Source organism: Athene noctua, chromosome 28 (assembly GCF_965140245.1).
Source record: "Athene noctua chromosome 28, bAthNoc1.hap1.1, whole genome shotgun sequence".
NCBI lineage: Eukaryota > Metazoa > Chordata > Aves > Strigiformes > Strigidae > Athene > Athene noctua.
In genome coordinates, this window is record NC_134064.1 from 4,408,513 (window position 1) to 4,427,617 (window position 19,105).

Below are 19,105 nucleotides of genomic sequence, written 5' to 3' on the forward strand. Positions count from 1 at the left end.
GGGGATGTATAGTGCATATTGGGAGGAGGGGACCTGCTTAATTCCAGGACCAAAAGGCTCATGGCCCAAACCTGTCACTATTTGGGGCTGGATTTACATTCAACTCCTCCCCAGCCATCCCCAGCTGGGGTTTGGTCACACTGCAACACTTCACAACAGCTTTACACCTGCAGAGCTCCGCGGAAAACACTTACCTGTTCTACAAATGGATCCCTTGTCTTTTAAAAGGAATTAAATCTTGTGGATAAATAAAAATGTTTTTATTCCCTTTGTGGACAGTTGTGGCAGAATAAGATAGCGGGTTAAGGTGAGGCCGGAAAATCTTTCATTCTGTGGGCTGCATCTTGTCATCCAAGGTAAACACGCAGCTTAATGAAATTTCAAGAGGGAAAAGGTGAGATATTTGCCTTTATGTTCATTACTCTTTAAAGCAGAAACAATATTTGAAGAGAAACAAAGATAATAATCATATGCGGTGAACAAACACAGCCTAGATCCTGGATTAATGAAGTGACTTAAATAAAAATCCAAACGCCGGGGCTTTGGGTGCACAGGGGAGAGCACCTGCATCCCACGGGGCACGTAGCCCTTGCACCCATCGCTGTCCCCAACGTCTCTGACAGAAGGTTCCCCCCTGACAGCATCCTCAGACACTATCCCGGGGACGTGGCCATCACCATCACCACCACACACGTCTCCCAGGGAGCATTTTCCCCCTGCATCCCGCTCTACTCACCAGTGATGCTCAGGGTGAACCTTCCACCCTCTGGCAAACCCCTCGGTTACTATTTTTTCCTTTCACCCACACAAGCGTTGAGATATTGCAGTTGTACTTAATTTTTTTTCCTCTCTTCTGCTTGTCTTGTATACTTACAGACCCCGAGGAATAATACCAGTTGGGAAGTTTATAAAACAGGGACTGCACAGCAGAAAGGAATTTATTTGTTGGTACCAACACAAGACTTCAACATACGCTCAAGTGCTGAGCAGAGCGAAACGAACACCCCCCCCTATAGATCCTCACTGCAGGACATCCTGTAAGTTTGAGGAGTTGCTATGGTCTACTGGATAAATAATTTTTAAAATACCTTCAAAAGATATTTACACAATAACCTGTACTAGTGCCAAAGAAACCATTAGTGTCAATTAGAAAATCGGATGCGTTCCCAGGGCAAAACGCCACCCAGCCCCGAGGGAGATGGGGACATCAGTGTCACTGTTCTTGGCAAGTGCCACATGCCTACGGGTGGCACCTCCAGCAGCTCATTCCTCCTCCTGGGAAGTTGTCCCAAAAGTTTGGATGTGACGGAGGAGCCGGGGCGATGCCCTTGGGCTTTGCTTGCTCTGCTGCTTCCCGCTGCAGCTCTTGGTACCCGTGTGCCCCCCGTGTCCCGTCCTGCTCGGCTGCAGGAATTCCCAATTCCCACTTAACGGCCACCAACAAGGTCCTTTTCCTCCTTGGAAAAGGAGATGCCAGAGGTTTAAAGCACAAGGGATGGAGAAGAGAGAAGCATCGACGTGACATTTAGCAGACGTCCTTCAGCCTTTCTAATAACATCAGCCAGCCTTTCCATCCAGGGACAAATCATCCCCTTCTCCTGACCACAGCCTTTTACTGCTGGGAAAACTGGGGCTGAGCCCAGGCATTCCCAGCTCTGCAGCCACCTCACGCTCCCTAACAAACAATATCTCTTTATTTCCCGCCATAACCAGCCACATCGTCGCATTATTATTTGCAGCACCAGTAGGACGCGGCACAAAATAAACATTTGATGAAGTCAGACGACTTTTAGACAAACCAAAACCAGAGTAAACATAAGAAAAATTTAAATTACTCAGCAGGAAAATGGAGAGAGAGCAGCCTGAAGCCTTCAAGGATGTCGGGGCCGAAGGGCTGCAGCCACATCTCCCTCTCGGGCAGGCAAGGAAAGCTTCTCCCAGGGCATCTTGCAGGGGCACAGAGTCTCTTTTCACAGGTTTTTGGTTTTTTTCCAGGGTGTTTTTCCTTTATTTGAGTAGATTTAACTCCGAGCTTTGACAACCCTGAGTAATTCAGGGTTAAAAATCCCTTAGTCCTCCTGGGTCTAATGGGGAAGATATGGATGGATGGGAATAGGTGTTATCAGCAATTTAGCTGTAAAATTATATTCCCTCCTGTATTAGGGGCATTTCTCACTTCTTGGGGAATTACTGGGAATAAGACGGAGCTGAATGGTGACTACGATAAGGAGAAATGTTAAGTGTCCTCACCAGCTTTCATACAGACACAGTTTTTAGTGTTTTAGAGGTATGTATGAAGTGTGTTACCTGCCTCACCTTTCAGGACTACACACATCTACTACACAGGGGGAAGGGGGCGGTTTTAAATATTTACTCTACAATGCAAACAGAAATATAAACCTGTCAAAAACATTTTTCTGAGCATAAATAGCACTTTTATCTTTTGATCTCGTCTCTTAAGTTCATCAGCCAGGCGAGGCAGCCTGCTCTCCACCCCAGCACATCAACAGAGCCTTGCTCCTTCCTGATTTTTCACTGAGAGTAACAAAAAAAACCAAAAAAACCCCAAACCAAACAAGGAAAAGAAAAAGAGAAATAGGTGAAAAGGGGAAAGTCCTTTTTCCTTTGGGGTGGACCAAGGACAGCAGCATCTTTCTTCTGCTTCCCTTTGCAGCCAGCTCCAACTCCCCAGGTAGGTGTTTGCTGCTAAATCCTGCTAATTATCATTATTATTCCCAACTGAGCTGCCCTTTGCCAGCCCAGGAGGGGCTGGGACAGAGCTGCTGGCTGGCTGCACCCCAAAAAAAGTTCATGTTCAGGATTTTAGGTGCATCTCTTAACTGCAGCACCAGGAACAGACTGACATCAACGCCTCCTGCATCACTGGAAGGCGCATACCCGGGGGACCAGCATCTCTTCCAAACCTGCCGTTTTCTAAACCAAACTGATAGGAAACAAATCATGCTGGAACCCCTTGTCAAAACTACACGAGGCTGCTCTCAAAATAATCCTTCAGACCCAGCCCCGAGTTTTTAAGGCTGGAGATTTACCCCAAGGAGTCTCAGAATCTCCTTTTTAAATCAGAGATGCACAGTGCTTGGCAAGCTGAAATGTTTCTTTTAAGACAACTTTGGTTTCATGCTAGATTGGGAACAAGGATCACGCAGTTCTGCCCAGGTTCATTGGAGGGAAAAGGAGGAAAAGGACCTGTAAGAACCCCAGACCCTCCAGACAATGTTGGAAAGAGTCAAATTTAGAAATAAGATATGGTAGACTTTGGATAGAGCAAACTTTGGCCCCCAAAAAGCCCCCACACCACCAGAAGACGTGAGGAACTCCTTCTGCTTATGCACATGTCCCCGCTTCAGCAAAGTCTGTGCTGCAGAACAGGCTGCTGGGGCTCTCCCCACCCCACAGCACGGTCACCCCAGCCCACAGCGATGCCTCTCTGCTTGCAGACACCCCAAACTCCCGCAGCAGCTGCCAAGAGGGCAAATAAAACAGTTGATTTCTGATCCTGAACAGACCAGAGCAAAGCTACCCGTGTCAGACACAAAGCCAGAAACCAAAAGCCCTGCACGGAGCCACCTCGGGGCCAGAAACCTTCTCCACCCAGAGCTGAAATGGTTGCTCCACGCTGGAGTTTTCATGGTTGAAAAGCACTTTTTTGCTTTAGAGCCCACCTTGGCCAAGCCCTGAGGGTCTCATTTGCCCTGGGCACAGGTTAGTCGCAGGCTCTAGGCCAGCTCAGTAATCCCACCTAACCCGGTGCTGCTCAGCCCAGCTTTAAGGGAAGCATTCCTCCCCCAGCACCAGAGCCCTGCAGAAACCGTACTAATGAATGTGTCTTTTTCCTTTTTATTGAAGGTGAAGGTAAGATCTAAAGCAGCTTAATATCTTCTGGGTTTTTCCCCTACAAATTATGCAGCAAATATTACTGAAACCTCAGCAAACAAGCAGCTTCCCCAGGGCCTTCACCCCATGCACTGTCTTCCAGGGGGGGTAAAAAAATTCCAATTTGGGAATTTCCTTTGCTGCTGAACAAGCCACGGTCTGTGGGTTTGCTTTGGAAATCTCAGAAGCCAGTTCACTGCCAAGAGGACTCTGTTTCAAAACTCTTCAGCGGCTCCTAGAGGAGTGCGAGCCCATGATACAGATGTCAGCTCCTGCCAGGCTGCAAAACCCCTCCCAGAAGTATTTTCTTCTTCCAGTGTGATGACTAAGGGCTTTATCTGACTCAGATGACGAGGTGCTGAGCCTGCCAAGTGTTCAGGCAACACTAGAAGGCACCATTCCTCCAGAGATGAGCCTGCCCAGCTGCCACCAGGCAGAGCCATGACACCCTCCTGCTGCTCAGCCCCAGCTGGAGCTCCATAACCAACTACACAGCTAAGGAAAACCACAGCCGTGAGCCCAAAAGGACAAAAATCAGAATATTTTATTTCCTTGAGCTCCAGTGATACAACTGTAGCAGCATTTCACAAGTGAACTCCTGCATTGTTAAATATACATTTAAGGAAACACATTAAATTCCAAGGCAGGCAAAAAAAAAAAAAAGAAAACTGCAAAGTCACTCATCCTCCCCCTTAAATAATATGTGCGTTTGTTGCAGACAAAGCAGCAGTACATGTTTCACATACCAGGTTAAAATAAAACTTCAGACTCGCAGCAAAACTTTCAAATGCAAACCTAGAAGAGATGAGGAGGGGCTCTGGTGAAGGGGCTTTCACCCGGGGCTCCAGCATTACGCACAGCAGGAAACATTTTAAAACATATGAGACCTCTGCAATTATTAGACCAACTGGGCACAGTCCCAGCTGCAAAATGGGAAGTCTGGTTTTATCAGATACCTGGGGTAATCTGTTAAAGAGCTCTATAAACATACAAAGTGCTCCTCACCCACCCACAGCTTAAGGCAGAGCAAGTTCCTAAGAAAACCTGGTTGATAATTATTTATGTGCTCAAAACTCAGGACATGCTCACATTTTTCTGGCTGGTGACCAAAATGACCAGGGATGTCGCAACCACCCTCCCAATCGCTCCAACCCTGGGCAAGTCCAGCCTTTGTGTCCCAGCTACTCACAGGTTACTCCAAATGGGAGATAAATTCTCCCAGAAGAGCTAAAATGAAGTTGGAAATGCTAAAGCAGCCAGAAGAGGAGGATGATGCACTGGGAAACGCTTGCTGAGTATGACTCCTAGCTACTGAAGTCACACTGAAAGCTGTCACCTTCCACATTATGCTACAGTTTGCCTCTTTTTAATATTAAAGTGACCCAAAAATTATCATCTGTTTATGCCCATCTCTGATGGAAAGATTTTGTGCAGTTCCTGTTAGCAACTCTCCAGTTTCTCAAGTCAATAGAAAAAAAAAATAAAAATCCAAGCCCAACAGAGAGCTCAAAGACCTCCAGCCTCGAGGATCTCTGCGTGCAGAGCGCTGGGTGCTTTCTCCAGCTGCACCACTGAGACCTTTGGCCTTGAGGTTACAATTTTTACCCTTTAAGACACAGGGTGCGTTTGACACAGTGATTTGTTCAGTTTAAATGACAAAAAGGCATCAAGAAGCTCATTTCACCATTACCAGTGGTGCAAGGTTCATTTACACAAGGCACAAGCAACACTGCCCAGAGAGGGGCTCTTTGATTCACCTTCCCCCAGTAACGGAGGGGAAGGATCAGCTCTGCTTAGTGTCATCCTACGCCACGTGCCTGGCTGACAGGACACCTCCAGTGACACGTGCCAGCCCAAAAGCTGCCCCTCGCATCGTGGCTCCCCCACAGACACCCCCCCACCCCCCCCCCCAAGGGCTGACAACAAGCTGAAGCCACATCTCCACAAGCTGCACCGTAAGGAGACCGTGCCAGCTCGAGACATCGGCTGCTGCTGGCAGGGCAGGTTCCAGAGAGGATGGAGATTTGCCAGTTGGTGTCCTGTAACTTATATTTACACATCCAGGCCCCTAAAACCCCTCATTAGCTACTGATCACCCAAGTAAGTGATGAACACCCTGTATTCTGCAGGCTGTTCCCAGGAGGAGCAGGGCACACACAAGGCCCCCACTCTCCCCAAGCAGGCACAGCTTCGCTGGCCACCACAAAGCTCAGCATCCCGCAGCAGTAAAACCAATCCCAAGGCACAAGGAACCTCTCTACATTTTTTTTTTTTTTCCTCCCCAACAGAGATGAGCAGCAGCTTATTGTCAAACACAGGCCGGGAGGTGGCTTCGGTTCTGCAGGGAAGACTTTCACTGCCTGCTGCTGGTTTGGTGCTGCCAGGATGAGACCCTTGCGACTCAGTAGCCAAACTGTAAACAGAAGCTCTGGTCCCCCCCTCGGGGAGCAGAGAAAAATCTGTGCACCCCACTTCGATCCCACCAGCTATCGAGATGTGCACAGTCGCTCCTGTAAGTGGGATCAGGGCCCTAGTGAAGAAGTATGAATAAATTAAGGGAGGATGAAAGCTGTTCAGCTATCACACACCATAGAAATGTACCTTTTAAAAAAGTGTTTGCAAAAAAAAAAATACTATTCTTTAAAATCTACTTTTTTTATCTTAAGAGTCTCCTTGTAAAAAAAAAAAAAATGGCCTTGATAAGTTTCCCCCTCTCCCTCACAAAGTGACCAGGTATTTTGGGGTGCCCTTCCTTGGTGTCCTACAGTTTCCCAAAGTGGTGTCACTATTCCTTCTCCCCCCATCCCAGCAAGTCTCAAGGGGTTACCAAGTACCTTGACACCCACATGAGAATCCGGGTCACCACTCGGGGGCTAAATGCTGTATAATTAAAGCCAATCTGGCTATAAAAATAAATGCTTTTGTGTCTTCCTTACACAGGATGGAAGAATTTAGCCCTTTTTAAACAGCTTAGCATCTAGCTGTAATAATATTTAAAAACAACCCAAATGCCTACATAGAAAAATAAAGGATAAACATTATCCATCTATTTTATATTTATAAAAAAAGTAAGTTCTGTGATAGGATATTTCGCTTCTTTGATGTAAAAAAAAAAACCCAGCCTAGGCTGCATAACCTAAGCCTTCTGGTGAGGAGTAAACTACATCTTCAAACTTATTCAGAGAAAAATATCAGTTAGCCATTTCACTTCTCCAAAATAAAGTTATTAAATATATATATTATTATAAGTCTTTATAAACTATGTCACTGTTTAAGCAAGGAGGGGAACACGTGACTGAGGACCACTTTAATCCCTGCAGAGGGAGAAATGGACGTCAGCTGTGAACCCACCAGAAACCTGGCTCGTTCCTTAGCACAGACCCAGAGCTGGCACAGGCACACACAGACACGCACAGAGGGGACACGGAGCCTTGCATTCACTCTCGGGAAGTCCTTCACAAGGACGTTCTTTTTTCCAGCTTGTGCTTTGTGAGAAAGTACTTGAAGAATTCATACACCGACCAGGCGATGGCTGTAGAAGGCATCTGGTAGATGACACGTGCCTGCACCCCTCTGAAATACCCCGAGATGCCCCCCAGCTGATAGACAGTCTTGAAGGCGTTCATCATGCCCGAGAGGTGCCCGCTGATGTTCACGGAGCTCAGGGCCATGTTCTCTTGGGTGTTGAGCAGGGTCTTGCAGACATCCAGAGGCGTGGTGGCGGCAGCCGCCACGGCCCCTGCGACGGCGCCGGAGACGATGTGGGAGCGGGGGTTATACTCCCGGCGTGGGTTGATCTGCTCCTGCATGAATTCGTAGGTGATGAAGTGAATGGCCTGGAAGGGGACGTTCATGGTGAGCTGGGTGGTGTAGCTGCGGTAGAAGGCACCGAACCCCTCCGTCTTCTGCACTGTCCTTACGCACGCCAGGACGGACTTGTAGGGGGAGTTGAACATCTGCATCCGCTGTTTCACCACTGGTCCGGGTGATGGCCGCAGGGGGTGAAGGCAGGGCAGGCAGCACCAGGCAGGACAGACACAGGGGGATACAACAGCTTATTAGCTAAGACACACCTTTCCTGGTCGTCACAACACCCAGACCAAACTCTGCTCCCAGACCCAACCACCCACAGCCAACCTCTCCTTCCAAGTCCAAACTGCTACGACATAAAATGGATGTTTCTGTAGTGATGAGTTTATCGACAGGCTTTTACCAAAAGGCAGCACAACCTGCCCAGTGTCCCCCAAAAACTCAATGTCACAAGCGAGGCAAGCAGGTTAGAGCTCAGCCTTGGTCCAACAGCCCTCCACTTCCATGGGCTAAACCACTCCTCTCCTCAAGCTTAATTAACGAACCTTTAGTCCTAGTTCTAAAGGCATTAAACCAGACTGATAAGGACCCACAGGTGCATCTGTAAGGATGGGGAGCTGCTGTGTGGAAATCCTGACATGCCAAGAGGACAAGGGCAGAAAGGTGATTAAATAACTGTACATCACCTGGGAAGTGCAACACACCCCACCTACAGTCCCCAGCCCTGAATATAACAATTTCCATTGACTTAAAAGGCCAATTAAATCCAATTCATTTAATCAGGATATGATTAAAAGGATTTGAAACACTAGAGACATTTTTTCCTTCAGAAAAAAAAGTCTTTGGGCCAACTCAGAAGTGCAATACAGAAACAGTGAACAGCTGCCACTCCAGATAATTGTCTTCATTTTAGCTGCATTTTGCTGTCAGTCCTCTTAATGCCAGGCTCTACCTACCCGGGAGGGCCACACAATGGTGCCACCAGCTGCTGCACTTGTCTAACAACATGACTAAGTTCAGTTTTGTTTGGGTGGCCCAAAGTTTTAGGGAAGCCGCTTCAGCAAAGATGCACTAGCAGAGCATCGAGGTGACACGTTTTCCTGGAGAGTCACACAGATGCTGTGCAACCCCTTGGCAAGCAAGAGAAAACAGGCAGGCAGAATTTATGCCTTTCCACTGGCCTGTCTGAGCTCATGAAAGCTGAGCAGAGTCACTAAAGCAAAGGGCATCGGCTGCTGAGATGGCACAGGGTGTCCTTGGTGCCTTCCCAGGCTAACGGGGCGCAGCACTTCCCCCAGCAGCACAGGGTGTTACCTTCAGCTGGATTCATCACCGCGTCGTGGAGTAGCGTGGCCACGCTCCCAGCTATACCTGCAAAACACAAGAGCATCCTTCAGGAAAGAAAATAAAGATTCAGAAGCCAGGAGCTCGCTCAGGCACTGCCACGGCGGAGGCAGCAGCCGGTGGCGCAGGCAGCCTGCAGCCCCCCAAGCACCCAGGTACAGCTGCCTGGGGAGCTGCAGCCCAGCAACGCAACTCATTCCCAGTGCAGAAAAACCCACCCAGAACAGCCTGACAGAAACCAGGATCCGCTCAGCAGACCGCAGCCACCACCTTCGCTATTCCCTACAACCCAAGGTTTTGTTTAAGACACCGCTGGCTTCGCCCAGCCCACGCCACACAGAGATGAGCAATGTTTAGAACTGGCTCAGCACATCCATAATTAGGCATTTTCATCCATTTACTCAGTCTCGTTTTAAACACTAATGGCACGGATTCTGCAAACATCCAGCCAGCTATTAATGATCTGCAGTTGGCTCTAGGATGGGCCTCTCCAGCCACACCTTCTCCTTTGATGTAGGTTTCCATCTCAAATTCTCTCTTGCCCAAATGACTTCTGGTCATTTCTCATTAACACAGAGCTTTGGTTCTCCCACTGGTACTGAAAGCCTGTAGCTACTTGAAAGGCAAACACAGGAAGTGTATTACTAGCAAAAAGCATCAAGCCAGGATATTATATACCCTTAACTGAGTTGGTTAAGTAACTGCCATGGCAGATTCCTACCACCACATCACCTCAAGGACCAGGCAGAAATGTCTTCAGCACAAACCCTTTTGTAACACCCCTGGCTGCTCAGTTAGAGAGTTTCTGCTGTTACAGTGGTATTACTGGACCTAAAAGCAAAAGCTTTCCTGGTAGAAGCAAAAAATCTTTAACAGGGGTGAGCACACAGAATGCGCTTTACCATGCTGGAGCTCCAACATCTGGAACAACTTGTACTTCAAACCTCAAGAGGTTTAGATGATGCCTTCAACATAAAACCAGAAAGAGCCTGCCACTGCATCTTAACACCTCTTGTCCAATGTACCTTTTACCTGGGCTAGAATAATTTGAGATTAAATAGTGCAGAAATCACCTTGGAGGGTGCACAACAATGCCAAAAAGGGCTTCTCTACTCTGCAGCCAGACATCTCTAGCCTCTAACTAGTCCTAAGACAGGGCACAGGTTCCAGTGCAGCATGGTGACCAGCACAAAGCACCTGCCCACCCAACTTCCCCCGAGGGTGCTGAGACAGGCAAGCCTGAGGTTACATTTGCATCCCACATGCCTCCAGTCGGATATTTACAGCGGCAGCCCGAATGCAGGTGCCTAAAGCAGCTCCTCCAGGAGCAGGGCAGGGCGAAGGATGCCAGGCCAAGTGCACAAAGCAAGGCACACGCTGCTAACTGCAAGTGGTTTGGGTTTTTTTTGCGTGCAAACCCCAAAAATACCATTGGCCAAGTGGCTGTTTCCTCCATGCTGGATAGTATCACTGAGAGACTTTTTCATTTTTTCATAGCAGGCAAAATACATTGCGTGGGCAGGGCCAGCCCCCAGCATGGTGACATTAATCCCACGTAAAGGTCTCCAGAAACCCTCTGTAAGGACAATCTTCTTCAGAGCTTCGTACACGCTCCTGTACTGGGCTTTGGGGTCCGGCTGCAAGCTCTGCATCCTTGTCTGCAACAAAGCACACAAAGGGAGAAGCCTCAGTTACTCGTCTCTAATGCAACAAGCACGAGTCAAAGAGCTACAAGACTTCCAAGATTATTAAAAGGGGCAATAATTAAGTCCCTGGTTGCACCCACGCCGGGGCCATGGCACTATTTACCCACGCTTCGCCTGCCAGACCAGTAAGATTAAGTCTGTGCTCCCATTGCAACACCAAAACGTTACGGGGCTGCTCAGACAAGCGCTCGGCGGAGGGAAGTGTAACCTCTGCTCTTGTTTATGCATTGAAAGTACAGGGAATTAAGCTAGCACAGTCGTTCAAAAGACTCAGTGAAGAAATACAGTTAGGTGTTTAATTGCCTCCTGCTTACAACACTCCCGGCTCTCTGCCCCAGCTTGTTTCTCCTGCAGTTGCTCAGCTGCTTGTGACACTTGGCATGAAGCGTCAGTCCGCTCGATTGGGAAATGGGTTTCCTAGAAGGGCGAGCTGAGAAAATGGGGTACCCACAGTAAACCCCCCCCGTAGAAGGAGCAGTAGGTAAAGGCCACCCTGCTCTCCTGCACAGGAAGACCCGGGTGGTGACTGCCCCCCATCCTCAGCCCATCTCCCTCCCAGCTCCTGCTGCCCTGAGCCTGGAGGTTTCACCTGTGTCTTTGTTCCACCGTCCTTGATGGGTTTTTCTTTCACAGATTTTTGGAGCTGGCTAAGCTTCTGGCATCCAAAGCATCCTATTAAACTCACTGCCATCAATTACGCACCATGGGAAAAAATGACTTATTGTAGCTTCTGAAATATCATGGAAACATCTAGGTTGGAAAAGACCCTGAAGATCATCTAGTCCAACCAAATAGTATAAGATAAGGGTGAATAATCACCATGCTTATGGACATGGCTATAAATATCCTGATAGAATACTCCAGATTCATAGTTCGTAAAAAGATTCCCCAGGATTCTGTATCGTTATTTTTAAATAAAAAAGTGAAACAGAAGAAAAATTTTGTTCGGGAAGAGATTCGATATTGAGTTTCTGCTGGAAACAATATGACAGTCACACGTGTATGACAGAAGGAGCCTTTTATGAAAGTACCGAGAACTACATAATCATTGATCTGGAATTGCCTTGAGCCACCCCTTCATGATTCCAGCCCAGAGTAAACCTTCAAACGCTTCAGTGCTTGAAGTGATGCCACTTCCAGGTTGTTTCAGGCTTCTGCAGACTGATGCCATCACACACCAGCAATGCTCAAAGCCCTTGCAAGGACGATGCCAACCTGTGCTGGGTGTTTGCAGGGCACAGACCCCAGCCACCTCCCACCAGCAACAGGGGAGACACTGGCAAAGCTTAAACCCCTACAACCATCCCAGCAGGGCCAAGCAAATCGAGATGCAAAGGGCTCTCTGCCGCTCCTGCTGAGCAGCCCACAAGTCCTGCCGGTCTGCAACAAGCTGATACACCCCATCACACCAAAACCAGTCCGAAGGGGTACAGCCTTCAGTGGTGGCCTCATGCCTCGGAACACAAACTCAGAAGGATCCCGAGGAAGGGCACAGCCACAGGAGACGGGTGTTTAGCAACCTGCAACAGGCTCCATCAAACTGGAGAAGCTTGACAACTCAAATTCAGAGGTCATCCGTGTTTGACAGGAAGGAATGCCTCAGCCTGTCCCCTGGGACACCCCATCTTCAGAACAGTTTCCCCCAAACGATCTGGCAACACGCAGACACCGGCACTGCCCTTGCAGGCAAAGCAACACGAGTGGCTCAGTCCTTGGCAGAGACTCAAGAGCCCTTGAAAGAGCAAGGGCTGCCGATGCCACCTCCCCACCTCCTCCTAGGACACATCCCTCCAAGCTTATCAATTCACTTCAGTAATTAGCCAGGAGGCAATACTACAGCTGAGCTTTCAGGCAAGATGAAGCCAAACAAAGTGTTTCAGGTTTGGACCTTTGATTCCCAAAACCGCTCTAGTTACAGGAAACTTTCACATACATTTCCTGAGACCAAGGAAGAGATCAGAGCTGAATTCAGGACTTTAACCCAGGATAATAAAACCAAGCTATGAAAGCAAACCGATACATGAGGCTAAGTCAAACAAATTTCTGCACGTAAATGTTCTAAAAAAAATTTGCACAGGAATTACAATTGCAGAGTGACTTAGTTCAGAGGCTAGCTGAATTTCAGACATTGAAGCACTGGCTGGTGGTCATGACAAGACATCACCCTACAACAGGGAATCTGGTGGCCTCAAGCAAAACTTCGTGTTTCAGAGCACTAAATGCAATGTAACCTATGAACAGCACTGGAAATGAACCCAAAGGCTCAGAAAAAAAATCCTCCTGTTAAGGCAGCAACTGCACTGAATTATCTTGGAATATAAAAACAGGTTTGAAATGCGGCTCTCAGCCCTCGCTGAGCAGGCATAAGGGTCTCTGCACCTTCCTGTCCCACAGATGCTCATCGGGAGGGGCTGGATTTCACGATGCCCTGGAGAAAATCCCAGCAGCAGCTCCACCATCAGCATGACTCAGCACAACCCACCGCTGCCGGGCTGGTAGCATCCAGCTGGGGTTTTGGTTTGGTGGTTTTGTGCTGGGTTTTTTTTTTTTTTTTTTCTCTGCTAGTTTTAACTTGAAGGCATTGCTTCAGACTCCAGAACTGACCCCCAAATCTCGATCTCAGCCCAGTCTATTGCTGGGATGCCTTCGAAGCAGCAGCCGGAATAATTTAAGCGCACAAGCAGTGTCATCTCATCAGAAAGGTAATCAGGGATAAGTGCTCCTGTAGAGCAATAAACTGTCAGCCTGGCATGTGCATGTGGTGCTGCACTCTTGAGAACTAACCTCGAGTACCTCCACCCTTACTGAGGATCCAGTTGCTTTCACAAGAGAATGATTAAATATCAACGTTTCTTTTTCTGATGATCACCTGGCCCACTCTAGAGACATTCAAAAGCTCACATGTACCCCAGAGCGGGCGATAAGTGTATGTTGTACCCCCCTAACCCGTGCACACTGCAGTTTCATCATCACCAGCACAGCCAGGTCTGCAGGCTTGGACCTTTCATTAAAGCTGTGGACACAAACAGGACAAACAGCCCAAGGTGTAACCAAACCCAAGATCTCCTGCGTGGCTGCTGCAAGAGGCAGAGAGCTGAAAACAAGTTCAGCTCTGTTTTGTCCAGGATAAGTTTATCGTGGTGTGAAGAATGATCATTTGCTATGAGCTATGCAGTCCTCACCCGCGGCCAGCTCCTGCCACCTCTTTGAAGCCAGCAAGCTCCTCCAGGAGCCTCACCCCCCTGTTAAACCAGCCAAGAAATACTTCTCCACCTACTTAGGTTAATCCTTGTTGCATAAGGCCAGAGTGCATTGACAACCGCAAGCATCCTGGTAGCCCTGGTTTCAGCTTGGGCATAAGAAGCGACACCAAAAGTCACAGCTTCAGGTTCCTCAGGTTACCTGATGTTGGTGGACCAGCGCCGTCTTTACAGACCCAGCCTTCCTGCTGCCTGGAGCACAGGAATAGTCCAGGCTAGTTTTCTATCTAGAATTGTTTTACTAACAAGACTCAGGTCTCTAGTTTCGCATATTCTTGCAAAGGGTCACCGATTTGACATGCCACTGTACAAACAAGCTCAGATCTAATTTACCTTTTTTTTTTTAAGTGAACAACAGCATGCTTTCTCAAAGTTCAGCCTGCATGTTCATGTGACAGACAACCACACTGGTCTCTCTGCAGCTAACAAAAGACACAGAGAACACAATATGCTTTTACCAGGAAATAAGCAGCGTTTATGCAGCGACTGGGTCAGATCTTGCTGGCCAGGGAAGGCTTCGCTACGGCATGACCCACAAGCAAGCTCTAAACTCCCTATTATTTTTGCTAGGCTGTTTTTCAGCTAGAGCAGCTCCTCAGCTTGGTGTGGTACCCACCCATGTCTGCAAAGGCCCATGAGAGGGGAGCACAGGGTCAGTCCAACAGGTTAGCCGTGACTTTCCAGCACCCCAACGCTATCAGCTGAAACACGAGTAACTGCTCCCCCTGGACCTGTGTCGAGATGGGTGGATGCAGAACCTCCCACCACCAAACCCAAGCCAAGGCAAGCATCCCTAACCCCAAAGTCTACATAAACCAGTGCTTGGTGAGGAGTGCTTCAGGTCTTCATGGAGGAGTTAGTAACATAGGGCTGGAGCAAGGACTTTGTCATCAGTGCAACCACCACCCACTGCAAGGAAGGGAAGTTCAAGCCCAGTACATCTCCAGTTCCTGAGCTGTCTCACATCAGGAATTAGTTCCCAGGTGAGAACAACTGTTCTTCACATCCCCAAGGCAGTTACTTTACCTGTCTTGGGAAACCAGCTCCAGCAGCCTTGCAGAAATGCCACCAAATGGCTTAAGCAAGAGGTGGGAGGAGGCTCCAGGGAAGTCCTCCATAAACTCCCTTCTGCTGCCATCACAAGAAGTCCTTGACAAGCTGATCTCTAAAATTAATTTGGAGACTGATCAGGCTTGCCAGGACAGCTGTGTTTTCAGCAGCTACAAAATAAAACAAGCCTAAGCAGTAGGAGAAACACCATCAGCACACATCTAAAAGCCTGTTCACACCAGTGTTTTAATACAACCACAGGGTTAAGTGGGTAAGACAGAGGCCAATGCGCAGTTCAGGCTGTAAAGGGCGTTTTTACCATTAGAAGGAAAATGATGGGAAGGAAAAGACACCAAGTCTCAATGATCACAAGCTTCCCGCTGAAGCTTTAGCTGGTAAACACAACCTGTAACACTTCTCCCCCTCTAAAGAAGCAGCAACACTGCTGCAAAACACACGTACACCCAGCAGTGCCCGAAGCTGCAGCACGGTTATCACTGGCAGGTGCTGTAGGAGGCCACACACAGGCACGTGCATCACGGATTGACACCCTCCCTCATCACATCCCAGCGTGTGTCACACCACGAGCACCACCAGCACCTCTGGGTGTTTTCTGAGCCGTCTCACAGGCATATCGAGGACCTTCACCGAGGTCCACAGGGCAACTGCTCGCCTTGACTCACCTCAACAGGGCACCAGCATCACAGCCTGCCCTACCCCAACCTCGTCAAACTCAGGAATTGTGCAAGTGTCTGAAGCAAACAATTCCCCAAATTAAAACATTTTCAGTTTCTCTTTCAGAGGAAATGACTTGCTGAAACCTAAACATTTCCTTTACAGCACTATCCAGCCAGGTACCTGAAACACCTCTTTCTGCAGCATCCACAACCTCCCACCTCCTCCACGGGCCATGCTCAGCCATGCCGCTCCCAGTAACCATAATCCAGAGAGAGAGAGTAAGGAAGGAGCTTTGCTGCTCTTCTGCAGGAGGAGGGTGGCACATTTTCCCTGGTAAAGTGAAATGCAGCTGCTCTTACAAGCTTAATGAATGTTTGGTTACTCCAGTTACAAAAAAGGCCCTTTTGGGTTCAGTTCTCACCTTTTCCTGCGGAAAAACAGACGGACAGAACAGGCACAAAGGAGCAGCAAGCACCCATGGCAGGAGCAGCACCCAAACCCTGCAGCTCAGGATTTTCGCTCTGCCTCCACCCCGCAGGGATGACCTTGTCTGAGCTCCAACGGAGTTCTCCCGCAGCCAGCCAACAGCTGGAGTATTTTATCAGCTTCTGAGCACTTGGAGGCAGTTTGCTGAGCTGGATTATTCCCAGCATAAGGCATTGCTCCAGCCCTCTCCCAGCACAGGCGCTGCCGGCCCTGAAGCAACCAGGGAATCTGCTGCCCAGCACAACCAACACTTCCTACAACGCGCCTCCCGCTCCGGGAAACTAGGCACAACTTTCGTTTTCTCCCTCTCCCTTTTCCCCGCAGAGGAAATGCCCTCTTAAACACCACCATAAAGTCCAGAGTGACGACAGGCTGCTCTGACTGTGACTTGGCAGAAAACACCAGGCTCGTTTGTGAAAGGAGCCGGTACGGAGGCACCGGGGTGGGCACGGACCCGTGACACGGAGCAGCCCGAACCTCTGAGCCCGGTCCAGCTGGCACAGACCCAGAGGGAAAGCACAGAATATTTCCTTTGAGTGCTTATCGCTGCACACTGGCAAGACCTCCAGTGCCTCAAAGTGAAGGCATTTCCTCTCCTCTTTCTACTCTCTCAGGGAACCCTGCATTGAAAAGAGAAGAAATTAGAGCATCAGCTTGCAGCCTCTTCCCATGGAGAGTCAGCACCGGCAACACAGTACGGAGGGAGTTTGGCTTTTCGCAATTTTATTTTCTCTTTTTTAAGCTGCCAGAGCAGCATGCTGGTAGAGGAGAGGGAGGAAATACCCTTCGTGAAACTTCCTACCCCCCTGAAGTCTTCCCTCCCTGTGCGTACCCGACAGCACCGAGGGTCTCGCCGGCCTCGAGCGGCTCCTCTGCACTGACACCCAACCACCCCCAGCAGATCCGCAGCCGTGCAAGCCCCCACCCACGATAAAGCCACGGCTCCCACAAGGCTGGGGGGACGCCGAAGGTCAGGTTCACGCCGCTCGAAGCCATCCTGGTCTGTAGGGGGATGGATCACCCCATCCCACCAGCTTTTCCCTGGTGGGATTCCAGAAAACCCACCCCGAGTGGGGGAGGGGGGGGGGGGGGCTCCTGCTCCAGCCCCGTGCCAGGAGGGCGGCGGTGGCATCTCCCAGACCGGGGAGCAGCACCAGGGCGGTGCAGCGGGAGGGGGCAAGGCCCCGCACACACCTTGGCACCGCGGGTTGTGTCAAAGCTCGACGGGTCCGAGGGTGCTCGGGACGGCACCCCAAGGGCTGCAGGGCCGGCTCCGGGCAGGGGGGGTGCGCAGCTCCAGCTTCCATCGGAGACCTTGGGGGTGACACCCCCTGCTCCTCACCCCCCCATCCAGCACACAACACCCCAGTACAACCCTGCTCCCTTCAACAGGAGCCCTGCGCACCCCAACACCCCTCGCACATTCTCCCCACGACACCCCGTCCCCACTTGCCCCCCCCCCACGCACCCCCCGACACCGCCACACACCGGGGCAGCCCCCGAGGGTTCCGGGGGGCCAACCCACGGCCCCCCTCCGCCACGCACCTTGACCGAGTCCACCGGGTACATGACCGTGTGCTCCATGATGCCCGCCACGGCCCCGGCCATCATGTGGGTGCCGAGCGAGGCGCCGCTGGGCAGGCTCTCGTACTCCTCGCCCTCCATGGGCGGCGCGGGGGGGGCGGCGGCGGCGGGCGGGGGGCCGGGCCCCGGGGGCGCCGCCGCGCTGCCCCCCACTCCGCAGCTCAGCTCCATCCGCCCGGTAACGGCGGAGGAGGCGGGAGCGGGGGGGGGGCGCGGGGGGGGTCCGCACAGGGCTCGCGCGCCGCCCCGGCCCCGCTTTAAAGCCGCGCCCGCGCCCCGCCCCGCCCCGCCCCGCGCCCGCCAATCACGGAGCGACGCTGAGCCCGCCTCGGGAGGGGGCGTGCCCGCCGCGTAACGTCGCAGGAGGGAGATTGGCAGTGTTAACGGCGAATGGCGAGGAGCAGCGGTGAGGCGGGGAGGGGTGTGATTGGCTCTGGGCGGTGGGGGCGGGCCGGCTGACAGCGCGCTGAGGGTGGCGGGGGTGGGGGGGCAGCGGCGAGCGCCGGACGGGCGAGTGGTGGCCCCGGCCGCGGCGGGGGGCGAAGAGAATGTGCCCCCCCCCCGTCCCGCTTCCCATCCTCCTTCCCCCGCTTGTGAGCGCGGCCCCCGCGCAGGCACCCCCACCCCGCGTGTGACCGAGCCCCCCAACACCCCCCGGGACACCCCGCGGCACCTCCCGCCCCCCTCGGCAGTTCGGGGTGCGAACCGCGGCGTGGGGCACGGCCGCGCTGCTGGAGCTTTGGGCGGGGGGGGGTGTCCCGAGGTGCCCCCCCCCATCCCCGGCTGCACCCAGCCCTGGGTGCCGTGGGGCGAGGCCGGGAAGGGGAAGGTGGGAATTGGAGCACGGCACGAGCAAAAGTGATATTTCTCCTGGAAAATGCGGCAGCGCGGGGAGCAAAGCAATGCCCGTCCCCAAAAAGCCACAAATGCTCCCCAAAACGCGAGCCACGGGGCCAGCTCAGGCCTCGCGCTGCTGCCGCTTTGTCTCAGGGGGGTGTTGCCTGTAATAGTGCTTAGTTTTGGGGGTGCCTCGGCTCGCACAGCCCCCTGCACCCTCTCCTGTCGCCCTGCCTGGCAGGGCCATGGCAGCAGGATCAGGTGCCCTCAGCTCCCCTGCACGGGCCTGAGCCTTGGCGTGGGATGAAGAAAACTCATGGGAAGGCTTAGGAAAGCTTTTTTTGCCCAAACTTCCCTGCAAAGGCATTTTGGGAAGATGGAATCCACAGCGTCCACCTCGCCGCCGCCCCCCGCTCCACCGCAGAGCTGTTAACCCTGGGCTGTCTGCGGGAGGAA

The 19,105-nt window shown here is 51.2% G+C and overlaps 1 protein-coding gene across 1 annotated transcript; it reads right to left on the reverse strand.

The window, feature by feature from the left end:
- Positions 1 to 5,815: 5,815 nt before the first annotated feature.
- On the reverse strand, positions 5,816 to 17,983 carry SLC25A37 (solute carrier family 25 member 37). The gene is made up of 4 exons (XM_074928476.1): positions 17,774 to 17,983; positions 10,478 to 10,706; positions 9,019 to 9,075; positions 5,816 to 7,870 (listed from the first exon to the last, which is right to left on the reverse strand). The coding sequence occupies exons 1-4, from the start codon at positions 17,981 to 17,983 to the stop codon at positions 7,350 to 7,352; spliced, it is 1,017 nt and encodes a 338-aa protein (XP_074784577.1). The 3' UTR covers positions 5,816 to 7,349.
- Between the last annotated feature and the right edge of the window lie 1,122 nt (positions 17,984 to 19,105).

Excerpts from the sequence above, each read along its gene's own strand:
- SLC25A37 (XM_074928476.1), bottom strand. The coding sequence starts at position 17,983 with ATGGAGCTGAGCTGCGGAGTGGGGGGCAGCGCGGCGGCGCCCCCGGGG. Across the intron at positions 10,707-17,773 it reads ACCCGGTGGACTCGGTCAAG|ACAAGGATGCAGAGCTTGCA; the intron begins GTGCGTGGCGGA and ends GCTTTGTTGCAG. Across the intron at positions 7,871-9,018 it reads GGTGATGAATCCAGCTGAAG|TGGTGAAACAGCGGATGCAG; the intron begins GTAACACCCTGT and ends CACCCGGACCAG.